General features: G+C 36.4%; 1 protein-coding gene across 3 annotated transcripts in view; it reads left to right on the forward strand.

The window, feature by feature from the left end:
• The window catches only part of FNIP1 (folliculin interacting protein 1), a 111,459-nt gene that overhangs the window by 76,763 nt on the left and 15,218 nt on the right, over positions 1–19,478 (forward strand). For all 3 annotated transcript variants that reach the window (XM_019642211.1, XM_019642213.1, XM_019642212.1), the window contains 5 exons: positions 3,586–3,671; positions 8,856–9,002; positions 10,330–10,499; positions 13,322–14,738; positions 15,544–15,712. In XM_019642211.1, the coding sequence (XP_019497756.1) occupies positions 3,586–3,671; positions 8,856–9,002; positions 10,330–10,499; positions 13,322–14,738; positions 15,544–15,712 (1,989 nt within the window). The remainder of the gene's footprint in view (positions 1–3,585; positions 3,672–8,855; positions 9,003–10,329; positions 10,500–13,321; positions 14,739–15,543; positions 15,713–19,478) is intronic.

Genomic DNA, 19,478 nt, shown 5'->3' on the forward strand with positions numbered 1-19,478 from the left:
TTTGGCAGAAAAATTTACAGGCACCATGCAGGTACCCTACAGAGTGTTCTGGAAGATACAAAATAGACTTCAACTCTTTAAGACACTTACTGCCTCATAAAAGATCTGAGGTCATTCATCCTTTCTTTCAATAAATAAATAATTGAGGGCCCATAATGTGGCAGGCACTGTTCTAACAAGTAAAGATAAGATGTGAGAAAAGCAACACTCCTAACCTCATGGGACAGCAAATAAACAAATGAATATATAAGCTATTATATGAGAATAAGTGCTGTGGAGAAAAATAAAACGGGTGGATTTATAAGGAATGATGGATGGAAGGATTGCTGATTTTGATATGCTAGTCTGGAAGTTTCCTGATAAAATGGCACATGGTCCAGAGATGTGAAGGAAGTGAGTTATAGAATCTGAAAGAAGAGTGTTTGAGGCAGGGCAAAGGTCCTATGTCCAGAGTAAGTCTAATGTTTGAGCAACAGTCCGGAGGCCAAAGTGGCTGGGGTAGACTAAGACAAGGTCACGTAGGGCCTTAAGAGATACCATTGTCAGAGCGCTGGCATCTATTCTAAAGAAAAAGATGGGAAACCACTGGAGGGTTTTGAGTGGCAGGGTGACTTTTATGAGGATCACTGTTTATTAATGATGATGGAGAATAGATTTCTAGGAGCAAAGGTGGATGTTGTGGGACCAGTTAGGAGGCTATTGCAATAATCTAGGTAAGAGATGATGATACTCAAACCAGTTTAGTGGTGGAATTGGTAAGAAGTGGTTGGGTTCTGGATATATTTTGAAAATTGAGTGAATTAGATTAGCTGGTGGACTGAACTGGAGTGGAAGAGAAAGAGAACAATAGAGGTTGACTCAGGAATTTTCATTTGAGCAGTAAGAAGGATGGACTTGCCAGTACTAAAATGGGAAAACTACAGATGCACAGAAGGTGGACGAAGATCAGGAGTTTGTTGGAGATACCTCCCGGACATTCAGGTGGTTATGTGTGTGTAGAGTTTAGGGGAAAGGTCCATGCTGGCCAGTCACCAGTGTGAAGATGACATTTAAAGCCATAAAACTGACTACAGGATTGAAGAGTGGAGCGGAGATCCTAGGCCTGATTTATGGAGCATTTCAACAGTTAATATTTGAGGAGAGGAGCCTGAGGATTGGCCATTCAAGTAGGAGGAAAATGGAGAGAGTACTTTTTTGAGGGAATCCAAGTGAAGACAGTGTTTTAAGAGGTAGGAGTGATGAATTGTGTCAAATGTTGTCAATAGTGTATATAATAAATTTATGTAAAGTAAAAATTGTGATTATAAGGTAGAATATAAGGATAACTAAAAATGAGAAGAAGCCAAGTTTTTTTAGGAGTTCATAGGAAGGAAAAGTGACTTCGTACTGGGAAGATGTTTCATTTGGACTGCATCTTAAAGGATATGTAGGATTTCTTTAAACATAAAACTTTGGAAATTGGATATAGCAGAATAGCAAGAAAAATTGACATCCTTGCCACCCGAGGAGAATTCATGAACATTTTACTGAAAATCTTATCCAGGCCTTTTTTATGCATGTTGTACTTTACCTTGATGGAGATTGTGCTGTGTCCATATTGCTTTAATTATATGCCTATTGTTAAAAACTCATCATTGTAGCATACACATGTCTCATGTCATTATAAATTGTTCTTAAATATGTTTTAGTGGCTTTCCTCAGTTTAAGTAACAATTTTTCTATTAGACCATTTCTACTTTCTCACAATTATAGCTACACTATCGTTAACATATTGGTGAATTTTCCAGATTATATTTTAGAAGAGATTCCCAGAAGTTGAACCAGTGAGTCAGTGGGTATAACTAAAGTCCTTATTCCCTGTGACAGTATGTGGAAGGGAAAAGAATGCAGAGAGGAGTTGGCTGGCAGAGTTAATGGGGACCAGATCACAAAGAATCTAGAATGCTTGCCAGAAGTTTTGGCTGTTTGTAAGGCTGTCTCCAAATTGTGCTTTAGGAAGATTAATTTGCAGTGTTTAAAAGAGACTAGAATAAGAGGCTAGAGAGAGAAAGACCAATTAGAATGGTCTTGAAAGTAGAGGATGCATTTCAGTAACTGTGTAGTGAATAATCATCTGCCTTCAGAAGAGACACTGATGTTAGTTATTCACATTACATCTGTCAACAGACAAATAGATCACTAGCAATACTTTTTTTACTGAACGAGTGAGTAAAGGCCATTTTCACTTACTCTTTCAGAAGTTAGACACTGGTGACATTCTCTTCAGTTGGCTGCTGTCCCTTTTTGTAGTCTGTTGTTGCCAAAGTCAATACACATAATACTTATGTGACTGAGCTGACATTTTGAGTTACTGGGAGAAGTGTTTTAGCTTTGTATTAAACTTGAAATATCTAGGCACTGTAGAACTCATTAAAGATTACTTTTCAGATGTTTTAATGCTTTGACCATTCTGTATCCTAAAGTGTACATTGCAATACTTATAGCTGTCTAGATACTTGTTTAACATCTCATTTCTTATTAAAGCTGAAATGTAAGGCTGAATGAATGAATACTTTTATATAAATGTATAAATTTTAAAAGGTGTACAGTTGTTAGTTAATGATAGAATATAGTAAATATTAGACCATCCGAAGACATTATCTTTTCGGACCAGTTTTCAAACTACCACTTTTTCTTAATGAAAAAAAGATGGATTTTGTTTCTGAACACATTGGTAATTTTTTTGAGGTTTGTGTTACCTTTTGAGATCTATAACTTAATTAAAGTTTTTTGTTTGTTTTCTAGTAAAATTAATGACAAATATTTCTCAATTCTAGCTAAAAAATTCTTTGTAAATTGGGAATCTCTCAATAGTTTGTAAAAACATAAATGAAGTTTCACTTTTACCCTATGAAGCTTTAAGTGTACATGAACATGATTTCTGGCCTGAAGTAGTCTAACCTGTTAAATATATGTTTAAAAAATTTTTAGTTAAGTTGTAATAACATAAGTAATGCAGAATTACATTCTCTTTCAAAAATCTAAAAAATTGCAAAGTTCTTTCTGACATCCATATCCTAATACTGATGTCCTGTTTTCTACCTAAAGCAAGGCTTTTCAACCTTGGCTAAACATGTTTTTAAGAAAGCAAATATTACTAATAACTGGAGATATCTTTCAGTAGAATCTTTAAATTTCAGATCTTAAAAAAATATTTTCTTAACAGAACCATGATTTATGAAATATTAGAGGAAACCAGGAGCTATTGTTAGTTAGTTATCATTCTGCCTTGTTCTATTTGGGGGAAAAAGTAGTTTTATGTAACCCAGAAAGTGTCAACATCAGTTTCTTTGTGTGTTGACATTCTGCGGTTTGACAGTTATAATAAAATATTTAACACTTGAAAAATTTGAAAATTGTTATAATCATTAATGACCTAAGGTACATAAAAGAAAGCCACTGTAAATATGTGTGTCTTCTTTATATTTTTTTAGGTAAGAATGGTGGTAGAGTGTTTTGAAAATATATGTCTTTGTCTTTCACTTTATTTTTTTTCATGTTTTTCCTGTGATGAGTGTAAGAATTAACTATTTGATTGCTTTCAAGGCTATGAAAATGAGCCGGAGATCTGCTGATGCCAGTCAGAGGAGTTTGGCTTATAATCGCATAGTTGATGCCCTAAATGAATTCAGGTACATATTCACCAGCTTTTCATAATATACCGTTGTTTTGCAGTGTACTGGAAGATTTATTTATTTTCTTTACCATATTTTGATACAATTTCATTTTTAAAATTTCTTTGTCTCATGGTCAAATGAGGGTGTAAATTCAGTAAGCCATTGGCTCCTGTTATTAAATATCAAATGTGCTTGGGATTCAGGCACATTTGGGAGCCATTGGTGGTATGATATTTATTACTCCAACGACAAGCAAATATGACCAGAAGAGACCCTTATTCCAGCAGAAATATACTTTGCCCCCTCTTGGGCTTCTGGCTGTAGGGACTAGTTAAATGTTATGTAACCAGTGATAGTAATCAGGTGTTCTTGGATACTTGCAATACAAGGACACATGGATAGAGGGAATATGAACTTGATGTTCCAAATAACTGTTGCTTGATCCTTTCTCGAGAAATGGCAAAGCAGATAGTTTTTCTTCTGCCTGTGTTTTCTGGCACAGCAAAGCTTGTGCCTGAAGCTCCGATGACTGCTGTGACTGTGCTCTAATTATGGCAAGCAAACATATTGCGTGTGAACTTAATGTTGGGAATCACACTAAATGACTGATGTGTGTCTCCCTCTAAGAGATTTATGTCTGGTCCACTTTATTCTCTCATCCTCTCAGCCTTTGCTCTTTTATGCACATCGGAGAAATAGTATAGACATTTTGCTTATTTACCTGAAAGACTCCTGCAGTATTATTTTGAGTTTTGCATTTTGCAGTATTACAAGGTAATGAAATCCTCGCCCTTGCACTTAGAACTATTACTTACATTATTGGATTACAGCTCCTTTTCTACAGTCACATGCTCTGTGGCAGAAGACCAAGAGTTCCTATTTGAGCTCTGAGGAAATGCTGTCATTATAGATCCAGCTGAGGTTACTAGAATAGTATATATTCATAAGATTCATTCCTAGTAGAATACTGATCTTGCTCTTAAGTTATTAACAATATTTTTATTTTTAAACAATTGAATTAAATACCTAGGAGTTAATTGCTTTGGTAATAGAGCAGGATGAAAGCCCTAGCCTTAGAATTTTAAGATTGCCCAGAATTGACAACGTGGGTGTGTTATAAACCATTGAAAATGTATGTCATGATTGTGCACCTTCCCTTTTGTATTAGTTTATTTCACTTCAGCCACTGTGCAAATCTGAAAGGCTGTGTCAGTTCAGTTAAGCATTTTTACAATATCTTAGAAATACTTAATAAACTTAATTTTTATTAAGAGGTCTATCTGTAGAAGTACTTTAATATGTACAGTCGATCCTCATTATTTATAGATTCTGTATTTGTGAACTCGCCTACTCGGTAAAATTTATTTATAACCCCGAAATATACTCACAGTGCTTTTATGATTATTTGTGGACATGCACAGAGCAGTGAAAAAAATTGACTGGTCTCACACACACATTCCCAGATGAGGTCAAACAAGGAAATGCTCTGCCGTTTTGTTTCAGCTCTCATTCTCTAAACAAGTGTCCTTTTGACATCTGTTTAGTGCCACTTTCTTTTCTTGCTTTGTTTTCTTTTTCTTTTTTCTTTTTTCTTTTTTTTTTTAGCATTTCTTGCTTTTTGTTAGTGATTTTGCTATTTAAAATGGCCCTCAAGTATAGTGCTGAAATGCTGTCCAATGTTCCTAAGTGCAAGAAGGCTGCGATGTACCTTACAGAGAAAAATACATGTTAGGTAAGCTTCATTCAGATGTGAGTCATAGTGCTATTGGTTGTGAATTCAGTGTTAATCAACAGTATATTAAATATTACAGAAACCCACATAAGACAAGATTATCTACTGATGGGTTGACACAAATGTGACCAGAGGCTCACAGGCATCTAAACCCTATATCTCCCCTGGGAACAGTGATTCAGTGTTCACTAATTTTACTGTTCACATCAACTTTATAGAACATTACTATAAATAAGACTGTCACACTTAATTTTAAAATTAAGTGGTTATTAAAAATTAGTTGTTAGATAATTTTTAAAGTATGTGATTATTTGAGACCAGATGATTAATGAATTTTGGGTAGTTGAGAAGAGGAAGGAAATGATGCACGTGTATACAGAAGCCATGAAATTTAGAGAAGCAGGAAGTATGTTTCAGTTAGCATTGCTTCCTGGATTTGGACTTTTACCTAGACTTCATCATAGCAAAGGAAACTGACCAGTGTCTGTGCTCTCCCCACAGAAAAAAAAAAAGAGAGAAAGAAAAAAAAGATAACTGAATCATGTCCACAGTTCCCTTATAACTGCAGGAGTCTTTCGTGTTCAAGGGACAGATCAGAAAAAACAGAAGGTCTGAACTGAAAGGGAATAAACATTTGATAAACATTTGTGCTCAGTTTTCCATCCTATCTGGACATCCTTAATAGGCTTTAAAAATAAGCATTTTTCAAATATCCCTTGTTTATATTCTAGTCATATTCTTCTCTGTAAAATGACCTTTTCAGTCAGATAACTGAAAATACTTGTTCTTTGTATCACCGAAGGGTAGGGTGTAATCATTAGTGGGGAAGAAAGCAACAGTATTTCTAGATTGCTGATGATCACATAGAGTTGTATGTAGTAAGAAGTACTACTGCATAATTAATTTCTTTACCTTCTTTGCACCTGATACACTGCAATCATAGTACATATTCTTAAACACCAAAACACTAAAGCTGATGTCCTCAGTGGACCACTGTACTAATGTTAGTGACATATAGTGTTTGTAGTAGACACTAATATGCTGAAGAAACTCATGGGAAATGAATTGATCATTTATACAGTGTTTGTTTGTTTTTTAATGAAAAAGTACATCCACATGGCTAAGAAACAAAAAAATATACTGAAAGGTCTAATCATGAAAAATAAAAGAACCCTGCTGTCCTACCTCTCCCATCCCCATTCTTACTTACCAAGAACATTCTCTTTTAACTCTTAACTATTTATTTTGTTATTTACCTCCATATTATTAAACAGTATACTTAATGCAGCTATTTCCTGATTTATCAATTTTAGAGCATATTTATTTTTTTGCCATGAGTTTATACCTGCTTCTCAGATCTTTAGCCTCTCAGTATTGTGCTAGTACTTCTTGTCTTTTCAGCTCTGGTAAATAGTCTACTTTCTTTAATAGTTTATTTTCCTCTATTTTCTCTTAAATTCTATTTGTTAGAAACTAAAACTCCTAGATTGATGTTCTCTGTCTGTCTTTTTTTTTTATTGTTTTCTTTTTCTGAATGTATTTTCTATTGCCTCTGGAATTATTTTGTGTGTGTGAGTGTGTGTGTGTGTCTGTTTCTGTGTTTCTGTTTGTGTCCCTCTCTCCTTGGAGGCTTTTCCCATATTTCAGTATTTTGGTTGCCCATTTGTAGTTGAGAGTGAGGCACCAAAATAAAGGAAACTCTGCACAAATCAGGCAAGACTGGATAACTTCACTTTAGGGCAGTGTTGCTCAACCATTTTTCATTATCATATTTAGGAACATATTTAGACTCCCCCCTCCCCCCAGTTCTCCTCCCCATCAATGGAATTTTAATACCACAAGATTTGCTGTATATTTCTTTGTGTACTGTGAAATATTTAAATATCAGGAAGTAGTTTAGAGAATGTTATTTCTCTGGGCTAGGCAGTTGCTCCATTTGCTCTCCTATCTGTAGTCATTCTGTAGGAAAATGGGGTGGAGATAGGAGTAACCAACCATTTAGGGACCTTGAATTAGTCTCCCATTGTACAGTTTTGTATAACCCCTGCCCTCTGCTTCACCGAGCACTTGTGAGTCCTGAGACCCTTTGTGCTTCAGTGGGCAAATTAGCCCCTCCCCCCGCCCCCAGTGAGCACTATAACCTGTATCTTCCTCTACCCTACTACTTCATTTAACATTCTTCTCTATGTTTTGTCCTCTAGAATTTTATTAAATCTATAATTTTAATTTTCACTGAGGGTTCCTCTCCAATTCTGTCTGTGATAGTGATTTATTTGTTTTTATATCCTTAAGTGGTGTTCAGTTGGGGCATCAGAACTGAAAGGGGATAAACATTTGTGCTCAGTTTTCCATCCTATCTGGACATCCTTAGTAGGCTTTAAAAATAAACATTTTCAAATATCCCTTGTTTATATTCTAGTCGTATTTTTCTCTGTAAAAAAAAAAACAACCCTTTAATTCTTTTCCATTTATTCATATATTTTTAAGTTCTCAGCAATGATTTTATGCCCCACCAAAAACTCATTAATGTGACCCATATAGTCACTTCTGTCCATTGTAATATATCATGTTCATAATGGGTCAGGATTCCGTGAAACTTGTACAGGCAAGAGAATTCTTTTCCTTTTTTGGATTCTAGATGTTAGGGAATTATGCTGAGGTGTAGGTATTAGCATTTGTGGAGATATCAGAGAACTAGAGATTGACTAGTTTCTGAAGCCCCAACTTTATAGGAGTTGCTTGGTCTGGTGAGTGTATAGGACTTTGCAAAGTAGATATTAATGTAAAAGAAATGAATTGACATCTTAAAGGTATCCTTGAAGCCTTGAGGAGAGAGTGCAAGTCACGAGACTAGCTATTGCCTAAAATGAAGTAGACAGAAGAGCACTATCATAATTGTACAATAAACCTCTCTTGTGTTGATTCAAGGAAAATTTCAGAACGTTGAAAGAGAGTCAGAATATAGCATGCCATCTATAATGTCCTCATCATCCTTCAGAGCCTCACTAAAGAGTCTCAGCATAGGCTGAGTAGTATTTTGTAATTATTTTGAGTAGTTATATGGATAAGCTGTTACTCCAGTTAGAATATTTTTCTTTTTTATTTGTTGATTATTTGCAGCATATTTAAATATAGCATTTAACTTCAGACATAGAGCTGGAAGGGGCGTTAGAAATTACCTAGTCCTATCCTTTCATTTTATGGGTGGAGGAAACTGATGCTTAAATTAGGAAAGTAATTTACCCAAGGGCACAGTCATTGAGGCAGAGCCAGAATCAACATATTTTGAGTACAGAATATTTCCCATGGTACTGTGCTGATGACAAAGAAGAAATGACTTGATTCATTGTCTTCTCTCAAAAGCTTTAATAATCTAGGTGTGAGGCCCAAGCTGGCAAGATAACTTTATTTTAAGAGTATGTAATTCTGGGAACTATGAATTTCATAATGTGTTTCCCCCTTTTTAGGACAACGATTTGTAATCTTTACACAATGCCACGAATTGGAGAGCCTGTCTGGCTTACAATGATGTCTGGGATTCCAGAAAAAAACCAGCTTTGCCATCGTTTCATGAAGGAGTTCACTTTTCTAATGGAAAATGCTTCAAAAAATCAGTATGGCTTACTCTTATCTATATCTGTCTATCTATCTTAGCTATCAAACTCAATTACAAAAGTGAAAGAACCATTATCTTTGGAATTATTTCATATTATTAATAATCAAAACAGTTCTAAAAGATAATTAAAATATACAGTATGGAAGAAGGCCCCAGAACTTTATGAATGAGAAACAGTAAAAATGTCTTTGTGTTAAATTGAAATTCCTGACATAGAACTCGCTGAGGCTTCCCATTTTTTTTGTGAATTATATCCACTTTTGCAGTTTCCTTCTGTAGAAAAGAAGTAGAAAATTATACAAAGTGCCAAGGTTCAGTGATACATTTTTAATGTGATAATTTATCATATTGTTCCCTTCTTAGCATTCATCACATTCCTAGAATTCAGATGTTTTTATTCTCCCTCTTTCTTTTTTTTTAAATTGGGGAATTGGGGGAGGGGAACAATGTTGGGGAATTGGGGAGGAAGACCAGCCAAGTTGTTGTTCTCCAGTCTCAGTTGTGGAGGGCGCCACTCATCATCTGGCTGCCCGTCGGCAGCTCGTGGCCTCTAAGCTCAGGGTGCTGTGTTACACTCTTAGTAGCAGGTGGGGGTAGGCACCATCCCATGTGGGAGTCAAACCTGGCAGCCTTGTTGTTAAAAGCCCACGCTCTAGCCACTGAGCCATCTGGGTGGCAGCTCAGCTCAAGGTGCCTAGTTCAGCCTTAGTTGCGGGCGGGCATAGCCCACCATCAAACAGGCAGTCTTGTTGTTAGGAGCATGTGCTCTCACCAGCTGAGCCATCCTGCCACCTGTTGGCAGCTCAGTGGCAGCTCAGCTTGGGCACAGCATCACTGGCCCATGTGGGAATTGAACTGGCAGCCCTGTTGCTCAGGGTTTGCTCTCTTAAGCTAACTCAACCGGCCTGTTTTTATTCTCTTTAATGGTAGACAAAGTTTGCTTAATACTTAACTTTATTTTCCCATTCAGTTATTTGGAAATGTAGAGACTTTCTGGTTTATTTGTTAATAAATTGTGTAGGTTAAACACTGAAAAGAATCCATAATTTTTCAAGTAAAACTACATTTTTGTTTTGTAATTGTGATCACAAATAGCTCCTTGTGAATGCTGTCTTTATTTAAGGATTTTTGTTAACTCCTATACAACCGAAAAATTAATTCACTTTCATTTTTGTCCTAGTGATATGCCTTCCTTTCTTCTCTCCTTTTTTATGCTGTTTGGCCACATGAGAATGTGTGTTCTCTTTGTTTATTTTGTCACTGTATTGTACCTAAGGTGTCATGAAGGCAGGCTGGAACCTGATAGGATGCATTTTCTTTTTCAGATTCTTGCCAGCACTCATTACTGCAGTTCTGACCAATCATCTTGCCTGGGTTCCAACAGTCATGCCAAATGGACAACCACCTATAAAAATATTTTTAGAAAAACATTCCTCTCAGAGTGTAGACATGTTGGCAAAGACTCATCCATATAACCCACTGTGGGCACAACTGGGTATGTAGCTGAAAATCACTGTTATGTATCATACTTAAGACTTTTGTGTAACTGTCTGAAGTTATTTTGCAGCAAAAACAAAAATAAAGAAATAAAATGCTCTGTTTTTTCTACTCTATTCTAAAGCACCTGTTCTTTGCTTGTCTTTTCATGCCTGCTAAATTGTCTTATGCCCATCTTGTGCCTGGTATTATACCTTATAGATAGAGAACTGCAGCCGGAGCAATAGAGGCAGGATACTGGCTGTTTACTAGTAACTGCAGGGTCAGCAGGGGGTTTGTGTTAGGTACTTTGCCTAGAAAGAATGAATCAACACAGTCACATGTGATAGCTAGAATAAATCTGGTTAACAGAGGAGTTGTCATTGAGGTTTGCGTTGTCTGACTTTCGTTTGTTTGTTGAGTAATTTTGAAAAATGATTCTCTTAGTGCTCAGCCCTGATGAATTACTGGTTACCAGAGGAGAGGGGATAGTTGATGAGAGACAGTGGTTAGGAAGGCAGTGTAGCAGGTGCTTGGAAGCACGGACTGTGGAATCAGGCAGACCGTGTTTGAATCTCAGTTTACTTATTTGTAAAGTGCAGATAATAATAGTACATACTTCATAAAGTTGTGAAAATTAAGTGGGATAATACACATTAAGTGATTAGGACAGTGTCTGGTAAATGTAGCTGCTGTTACTCCTACCCTTACTCTATTGCTGTTAAGTCATGGGGAGCAATAAGCTTGAGAACGCTTTGGTGACCTGGTAGAAACGTCCCTTAGGTTGTGTTGGTGAGTGAGATTGCCAGGCAGAGTGTCATGTGACTTATTAATCCATGTAGCCAACCTCCCTTATTCCCTCCTTTTGTTTTTTCTACTTGAATTATGGAATAATTGATATACAACAAACATATATCAAGTATACAATTTAGTAAGTTTTGATATATATGTCAAAATATATATTCCTCTTGAACGATCACCAAAATCAAGATGTTGAACGTATCCATCACTTTGAAAAGTTTCCCTTTTGTAATCTCGCTCTCCTGTTACCCCACTCTCCCTGTTCACTTTCCCCCATACCCAGGCAGCCACTGGTCTCCTTTCTCTCACTGTAGGTTAGTTTGCATTTTCTAGAGTTTTGTGTAAATGGAATAATACAGTACATGCTTTATTTTGTGTGACTTCTTTCATTTAACATAATTATTTTGAGATTCACTTATGTTGTGTGTATTAATAGTTCATTTTTTAAAATTCTGAGTAGTATTCCATTGTATAGATAATAAATTTCCTTTTTTCAAATCTGGTAATTCGCTAGTATTTTTTTGGACATTTCAAACCTATTTTTAATTTTATAATCATTAATTGAGTACATGAGATAGCTAAGGTTCTATACAAAGAGCATTGGAGGGTGTAAAGATGAATGATATCTAGTCCTTGCCCTCAGTAAGTTGACAGTATTATACTGTAGGTAATACATATGAGGACAATAAGGAAAATTCAAAGAGGAACTATAAGAGAAATGAAAAGTTCAGTGGGAGTTCAACTAGGGAAGTTTACTTTTGCTCATGGGAGGATGCTTGGGTGGGAAGCTTTTGAGTGGCAGAAATACAGAGGGAAGGGAAATTATGTGGCTTGAGTAAAAGGATCTGGATGTTAAAAGTGCTGAGCATATTCAGTGGTCCACTTTAAGTGGGACTTGGGGTGAATAAAGATGAAAAGGGGTAACCATAAGAAAGTAAATCTGGAGAAGTAAAGTGGAACTAGTCATGAAGGACTCACTTGTCGAAGCAGTTTTAGTTTGTTTGGTGATTAGTGGAACCTTGGGAATAATTCCGAACAGAGGCGTAATGGTATTAGGGCCAGTGTCTAGCCAGAGGAGAGGATTTATCATAATACTGTCTGTAGCATATGTTTGTTTGAGACCTATTTGTTTGTTCTTTGCAAAAGTGTGGGGGTTTTGTAAAGTATAAATAGAGGTTTTTAAATGTGTATACTGACAACTTGTGAAATGGAATTAAATTTAATGACTTTGTATTCTCCACTTTAAAGTATTTTGGAACCTGTTTCTTTGTTGGTTTAATTTGAGCTATCATATAAATATAGAAATGACATTGATAACTCTTACTTCCCCCAGCTCCCCCCCCCCTTTTAACAGCTGTTCACGTCTGGTATGGATACACACGTGAAAATGAACCACATGGCTAAACGTGTTGCCCTTTCTTTTTCTCTTAGCATAGGTCTCACTCTTCCTGCCCTTTCTGGTCTATCCTGAGTATCCAACCCTTGAAGGAGGGGAATGGGCTTTTAATACTATGGGAACTGTGGGGTCCTGGGTAGAGCAGCAAAAGTAAGGGTTATGATTTCAATCAGGGAAGGTTAAATGTGTGAGGTGAGTGCTCCAGTTCTGCTCTTGTCCTCTCCCTGCGCCCCCTACCCTACCCCCCGCCCTGCCCCCCAGCAGATACTGTGCTTTCTCTTCTCTGTGTTGGATGCAGCTATAGAATCTTTTTGCACATCGTACTTCAGCAGCACTTCTCCCCAGGTGGAGTACTCTGCTTGGGGCCTAGCATAAAGAATATTCTTGGTAAAGGTGACTTTTACAACGGATTTTTGGCTTGAGGATTCAGAACCACAGCAGCTACTTAAGGAGGAAGCTAGGAAACCCCTCCATTCACCTTTCTCTTTGGTTTAGACCATTATTTTCATCCTACTTTCATTTTAAGGAACTAAGAATAAAACCTGAACCCTCATACAATAAGAGTGGGTTTCCGATAATTGAAAATAACCTGCTTAGCTGCATGAGTTGAGGATGTGTCCATTAACTGATTTTCTCCATTGCAGGAGACTTGTATGGCGCTATCGGCTCTCCTGTACGATTAGCACGGACTGTGGTAGTTGGCAAGCGACAAGACATGGTCCAGAGGCTGCTTTATTTTCTTACTTATTTCATAAGATGCTCTGAACTTCAAGAAACCCATCTTTTAGAAAACGGAGAAGATGAAGCCATCGTTATGCCAGGCACAGTAATTACTACCACGTTAGAGAAAGGTGAAATAGAAGAATCTGAGTATGTGCTTATCACAGTGCATAGAAACAAAAGCAGTCTTCTGTTTAAAGAGTCAGAAGAAACAAGGACTCCTAATTGTAACTGTAAATATTGCAGTCGTCCACTCCTTGGGCAAAATACAGAGAATGTGTCACAACAAGAGAGTGAAGATATTCAAAACAGCTCTAAGGAGCTGCTAGAAATTTCAGATGAGTGCCGAATGACTTCTTCTGACTGCCAAGAAGAAAATGCTGTTGATGTTAAACAGTACAGAGATAAATTAAGAACTTGCCTTGACACTAAGTTAGAGACAGTTGTTTGCGCAGGATCTGCTCCAGTAGACAAATGTGCATTGTCAAAGTCAGGCGTGGAGCCAGCAGAAGAAACATGGCAGAATGAGGAATTGCTGGATTCAGGTAGTCACACAGGCAAAGTGTTGAGATCCACGGGAATTGTTGTGGAAAAAAAACCTCCAGATAAGCTTGTGACTGCTGCATTTTCTTGTGAGACAGCCCAGGCAAAGGTTACTTTCTTGATTGGGGATTCTATGTCACCTGACTCAGACACTGAACTCCGAAGTCAGGCTGTGGTGGATCAGATTACCAGGCATCACACCAAACCACTGAAAGAAGAAAGAGGGGCTATTGATCAGCATCAAGAAACTAAACAAACAACTAAGGACCAATCTGGAGAGCCTGATATAGGAAACATGGTGCCTGGAGAGCCCTGTGAACTTCCCTGCTGGAATCATTCGGACCCAGAAAGCATGAGCTTATTTGATGAATATTTTAATGATGATTCAATTGAAACTAGGACTATTGATGATATTCCAGTTAAAACAAGTACAGACAGTAAAGAACACTGCTGTATGTTAGAATTTTCAAAAAGATTTTGTACAAAAACTAGCAAACAGGACAATGAATTTTGTAAATGTGTAGAAACAGTTCACAAAGATTCATGTAAAACCTGCTATCCTCAGCAGGACCAAAGAGATACACTCTCTATTCTTGTCCCCCATGGGGATAAAGAGAGTTCAGAGAAAAAAATTGCTGTAGGAACTGAATGGGACATTCCAAGAAATGAAAGTTCAGATAGTGCTCTTGGGGATAGTGAAAGTGAAGATACAGGCCATGATATGACTAGACAAGTAAGCAGTTATTATGGAGGAGAGCAAGGAGATTGGGCAGAAGAAGATGAGATACCTTTTCCTGGGTAAGTGGGAAGTTTCCACCTATAACAGGTCTTATATAAATATGTACCATTCTTTTATTTAGCTGATCTCTGAAGGTTGGTAGGAGCTAATATAAAAGAAGAGATCATTATCCTGGACAGATTCTCTTTTATTATCATGGGCTGTTACTGATAGGAAGGATTAAAGGCTAAGCTTCATAGATAACCCAGAAAGACTTTGTGAAGGCAGTAGAGAAAAGGTATGTTGGTATGTAGGAGATTTCTTACTCCTTAGGAATTTTCAGGCCATTTAGAAATGAATTATGCCCCCAAAAGGACCTATGCTGAGACTGGCAACTAGGGAGAGAGAATCACTGAGAATGAAGGTAGGAAATGGCTGTTACAAATAAATTCACCAAGGCTATGAGGAAAACAGAAGGTACGTTATGGGTCAAGTAGGCAAGGAGAAGAGTCATACTTGAGAAATGTTAGAAATGTTTGTGAGATATGTAACTACTTTGTTTTGGATGATGGTCTTCGTAATCGGATTGTATTACGAATGTGTTACATACACAAAGGACAGCATTCCTAAAGTCTATTGTGAAAGAGTTATGCTCACCTCATTATGTAATTGTTCATCAGACCCTCTTCTCTAGATAGGTAGGAGTCGTTTTGTGGTCTGATTGAGCACTTAAGCCAGTTTTTATTTAAGAATGATTGTAATCTAAGTATATTTTGTAGAAAATGATGGCATTAAATATGGACTAGTAGAGTCCAAAATTGTTTTGATTGGTAAAACATGTTTATTACTAATTAGGTGTGCCTTCTTTTGGGACCTTTCTTTTAGGTCAAAGTTAATTGAAGTGAGTGCTGTTCAGCCCAACATTGCCAATTTTGGGAGGTCTTTGTTGGGTGGCTACTGCTCTTCTTATGTCCCTGACTTTGTTCTTCAAGGAATTGGGAGTGATGAGAGGCTCCGTCAGTGTCTGGTGTCAGATTTGTCTCATGCTGTGCAGGTGAGTAACCTTCACTGCTCTTGAATTTATTTAGAACTAATTCTGTTAACCAGTAAAACCCAGAATTGCCTTATATTTTTGGTCACACTTCACAGTGTAACACAATCATTCTTCTCCGAATCAATTACTTTATATAATACCTGCATGTTTTTAACCTGTCACCATGAAAGCAAGTAGAGAGTTCCAGGAATCTATCCAAATGGAAATCCAAAATATGGAAAGTTCTATATGTATTTATAAACATTCCTCACTAGATTATTTATAATATCAATAAAATTGCAAAAGCATAAATGTGAATGGAATTATTTTCTTAATTTTCTTTTCAGATTATTCCTAGTCTGTAGAAGTGCAATTTGTTTATTGATTTTGTATCCTGACACCTTGCCAAATTCTTTGTTAGTTCTTGTAGTTTCTTATGTGGATTCCTTAGGATTTTTTACATATAGACTCATGTCATCAACGAACAGACATTTTGACATCTTCCTTTTCAGTCTGGATGCCTTTTGTTTCTCTTTCTTTCTTGATTATATGGGCTAGAACCTCAGTTCTAGTTGCATAGAAGTGCTGAGAGTGGGCATCCTTGTCTTGCTCCTGATCTCAGAGAGAAAACCATTGAGTCTTTCATTATTAAGTGTGATGTTAGCTGTAGGATTCTTATAGATGCCCTTTATAAGTTGGGAAATTTCCCTTCTCTCCCTAGTTTTTTGAGTTTTGTTTCTCTCTTCCACCACCCCCTGTCTTTAAATCATGAATGGGTGTGAGATTTTGTCAAATACTTTTTCATTGTCTTTTGAAATGATCATGTGGTGTTTCTTCTTTAAACTGTTAATGTGATAGATTTCATTGATTTTTAGATGTTAAACTAACGCTTTGTATTCTTGGGGGGGAATATCCCGTTTGGTCATGGTATATATTACGTTTTCTTTGTTGCTGGATTTTATTTACTAACATTTTCTTGTAGATTTTGGAGTCTATATTCATGAAAGGTATTATTAGTCTGTAATTTTCTTGTGATGTCTTCGTTCAGCTTTAATATCAGAATAATACTGGCCTGATAGAATGAGTTGGGAAGTATTCCCTCCTCTGTCTCTCAGGATTTTCTGGAAGATTGGTTTGTTTGTTTTTTTTCTCTAAATGTTTGATAGAATTCACCAATGAAGCCATCTGGGTTTAGGCTTTTTTAAATAAGAATATTTTAAATTGCTAATTCTATTTCTTGTTGTAGATCTATTCTGATTTTTCATTTTCTTCCTGAGTGTATGACTTACTGTATGACTGTTTTCCTGCTTCAATAGCAGAGCTGAGTCATTGAGACACAGTGGTCTTATAGCCCCTAAAGCCAAAAAGATTTTCTCTCTGGCTGTTTACATAAAAAGTTTGGTGATTCCTATTCCAGCTGAAGGTTTGTCAATTTTGTTTGTCTTTTTAAGGAAACATCTTTTGCATTGATTTTTCTCTATTATCTGTCTTGTATTTCATTGTTTTCTATCCTAATTTTATTATTTCTTTTCTTCTGCTTTCTTTGGGTTTAGTTTGCTCTTTTTGTAGTTTCTTAAGATGGAATCTTAGGTCATTTATTTGAAAAATATTTTTCTTTTCTAATATAGGCATTTAAAGCTATAAATTTTCCTCTGAGCTGTTTTTACTGAGCCTCATAAATTTTGATGTTTGTTTTCATTTTAATTCACTTCAAAGTATTTTCTAACTTCTCTTGCCATTTCCTTGACGCATGGGTTTTTTAGAAGTGTGATATGTAATTTCGAAATATTTGTAGAATTCTTAAATTTCCTTTTATTGTTGATTTCTAAATAGTTCCATTGTGGTTAGAACAACACACTTTATCTGATTTCAGTCCTTTTAAATTTATTGAGACTTTTTTTATGGGCCAGAATATGAACTGTCCTGGAGACTGTTCCATGTGTGCTTGAAAAGAATAGTTGGCTGTTGTTGGACAGAGTGTTCTATAGATGCCGGGTCCTTGCTGATTTTCTAATTGTTCCTTTAGTTATTGAGGTAGAATATGGAAATCTCCAGCTGTTGTTGAATTTTCTGTTTCTCCCTTCAATTCCATGTGTCACTTTAGTAATTTTTTTGTTTTAACAACTCCCCCCCCCAAAACAAAACAAAACAAAACAAAAAACGTTAAAAAGGAAATGGAGAAATCCAACTAGGAAATCATGGGTGAGAAAATATGGCTCAGTGAGCAAGCTGTCACAATTGTTAGCCCAAAATGTTTAAACTCTGTTTGTAGAAAAGTACCTAAAGTTGTAAATTTTGGTGTTTTATTGTATAGTAGGGAAATTATGGCAAATCCAGATAAAAACAAAGTTTATAAAGAAAACTTATCAAACTCATGTTCCCTATATTTAAAAGCTATTTTGTTCAACCTTTTAATACGAATCAAATATTTACTGACATACTATGTTCTGAACATAGTGCTAGTATTCTAAGGGATATATAGATGAAAAATAAATCGTTTTTGACTTCAACTTATTGACGTAGTAATGGAGAAAATAAGGCAAGTATGTAAGTGTAGTACAATGCCTAAAAAAATAAATACCTGAAGAAGATACTAATAGGTAATTTAATGCTTCAGAGGAAAGAATTTATTGGATTGTCGGAAAGGTCATGATGCATTTTTGCAACGAAAAACATAGAAAAAATACATCATGACTTTTCTGACAACCCCATATATCAGTTGATGATATTTGCCCTTCAGGGTGAAGGAACCATTTCTGTTTTTTTCAGTTCTGTCCTCCTAGTGCCTAACATAGTGCTCAGGAAATATTTCTTGAATTAGTTGGTTAGGAAATCCCATGTGGGTTCCCCTAATACTTTGTGTGTCCTCTTTGTCTTTTCTTACATCTGATCTTAGTCACTCAGCCTCTTCTCTTCATCTGTACCCATTACCACATACAGTGTTCTTTGGTGTTCTCTGAAAGCCTGGCATTGGAAGGGGTAACTGTTTCCTGTTGAAGACAAAGCATTTTGGTGTGAAGGGTTTCCACCTGCTGTTTACAGAAGGAGTAATAACAATAAGCACTTAGTATTTATTGTGGCCTTACTATGTCATAGACAGTTATAAGTAATACCTCATTTAATCTTATAATTCTTTGAGGTACTTATTATTATCACTCCTATGTTTCAGATACAGCATAGGGAGGTTTATAAGTTACATGGATAGGGAATGGCAGAGCTAGAAATCAGTCCTAATCTGCCTGTTCTTAAGCTCCTGTGCCATGCTGTCTCTGAAACAGATGGACGAAGGTAAATACAGGCACAAATAGCAAAATTGGCATTACAGAACTTGCGAAACTTTCACATTAGTGGTCCCAGTTCTGCTCTTGGAGTTCTATTGCTTTAGTAAGGAAGATGAGTTTTTTGTCTTCTGCCCTCTGCTTTAGTAACTGGGTTTCAAAAGCCTTTCCCTCTGATATTTTTATTTATAATAATTAAGATATTTATTACCAAAGCAGTATTCTGGAAAATTTTGAAAAAATGAAAAGTAAAATAACAACCTTAATCTCAGCACTAACAGGTTGTTGAATTTCTTATCAGTCTTTTATTTCCTATTCATGTACAACGTTTATTTTTATTTTTCATTTTTTAAAAGTTTTATTGGGGAATTAGGGGAGGGGAACAGCGTTGGGGAATTGGGGAAGGGGAACAGACAAGTTGCTGTCCTTTTTGTTCTTTAGTTGTTCTTCAGTCTAGGAGGACGTTGCTTCACTGGCGCATGTTGGTATTATTATTGCGCTCTTCTCTG

This window comes from Hipposideros armiger, unplaced genomic scaffold (assembly GCF_001890085.2).
Source record: "Hipposideros armiger isolate ML-2016 unplaced genomic scaffold, ASM189008v1 scaffold_66, whole genome shotgun sequence".
In the NCBI taxonomy this organism is placed as follows: domain Eukaryota; kingdom Metazoa; phylum Chordata; class Mammalia; order Chiroptera; family Hipposideridae; genus Hipposideros; species Hipposideros armiger.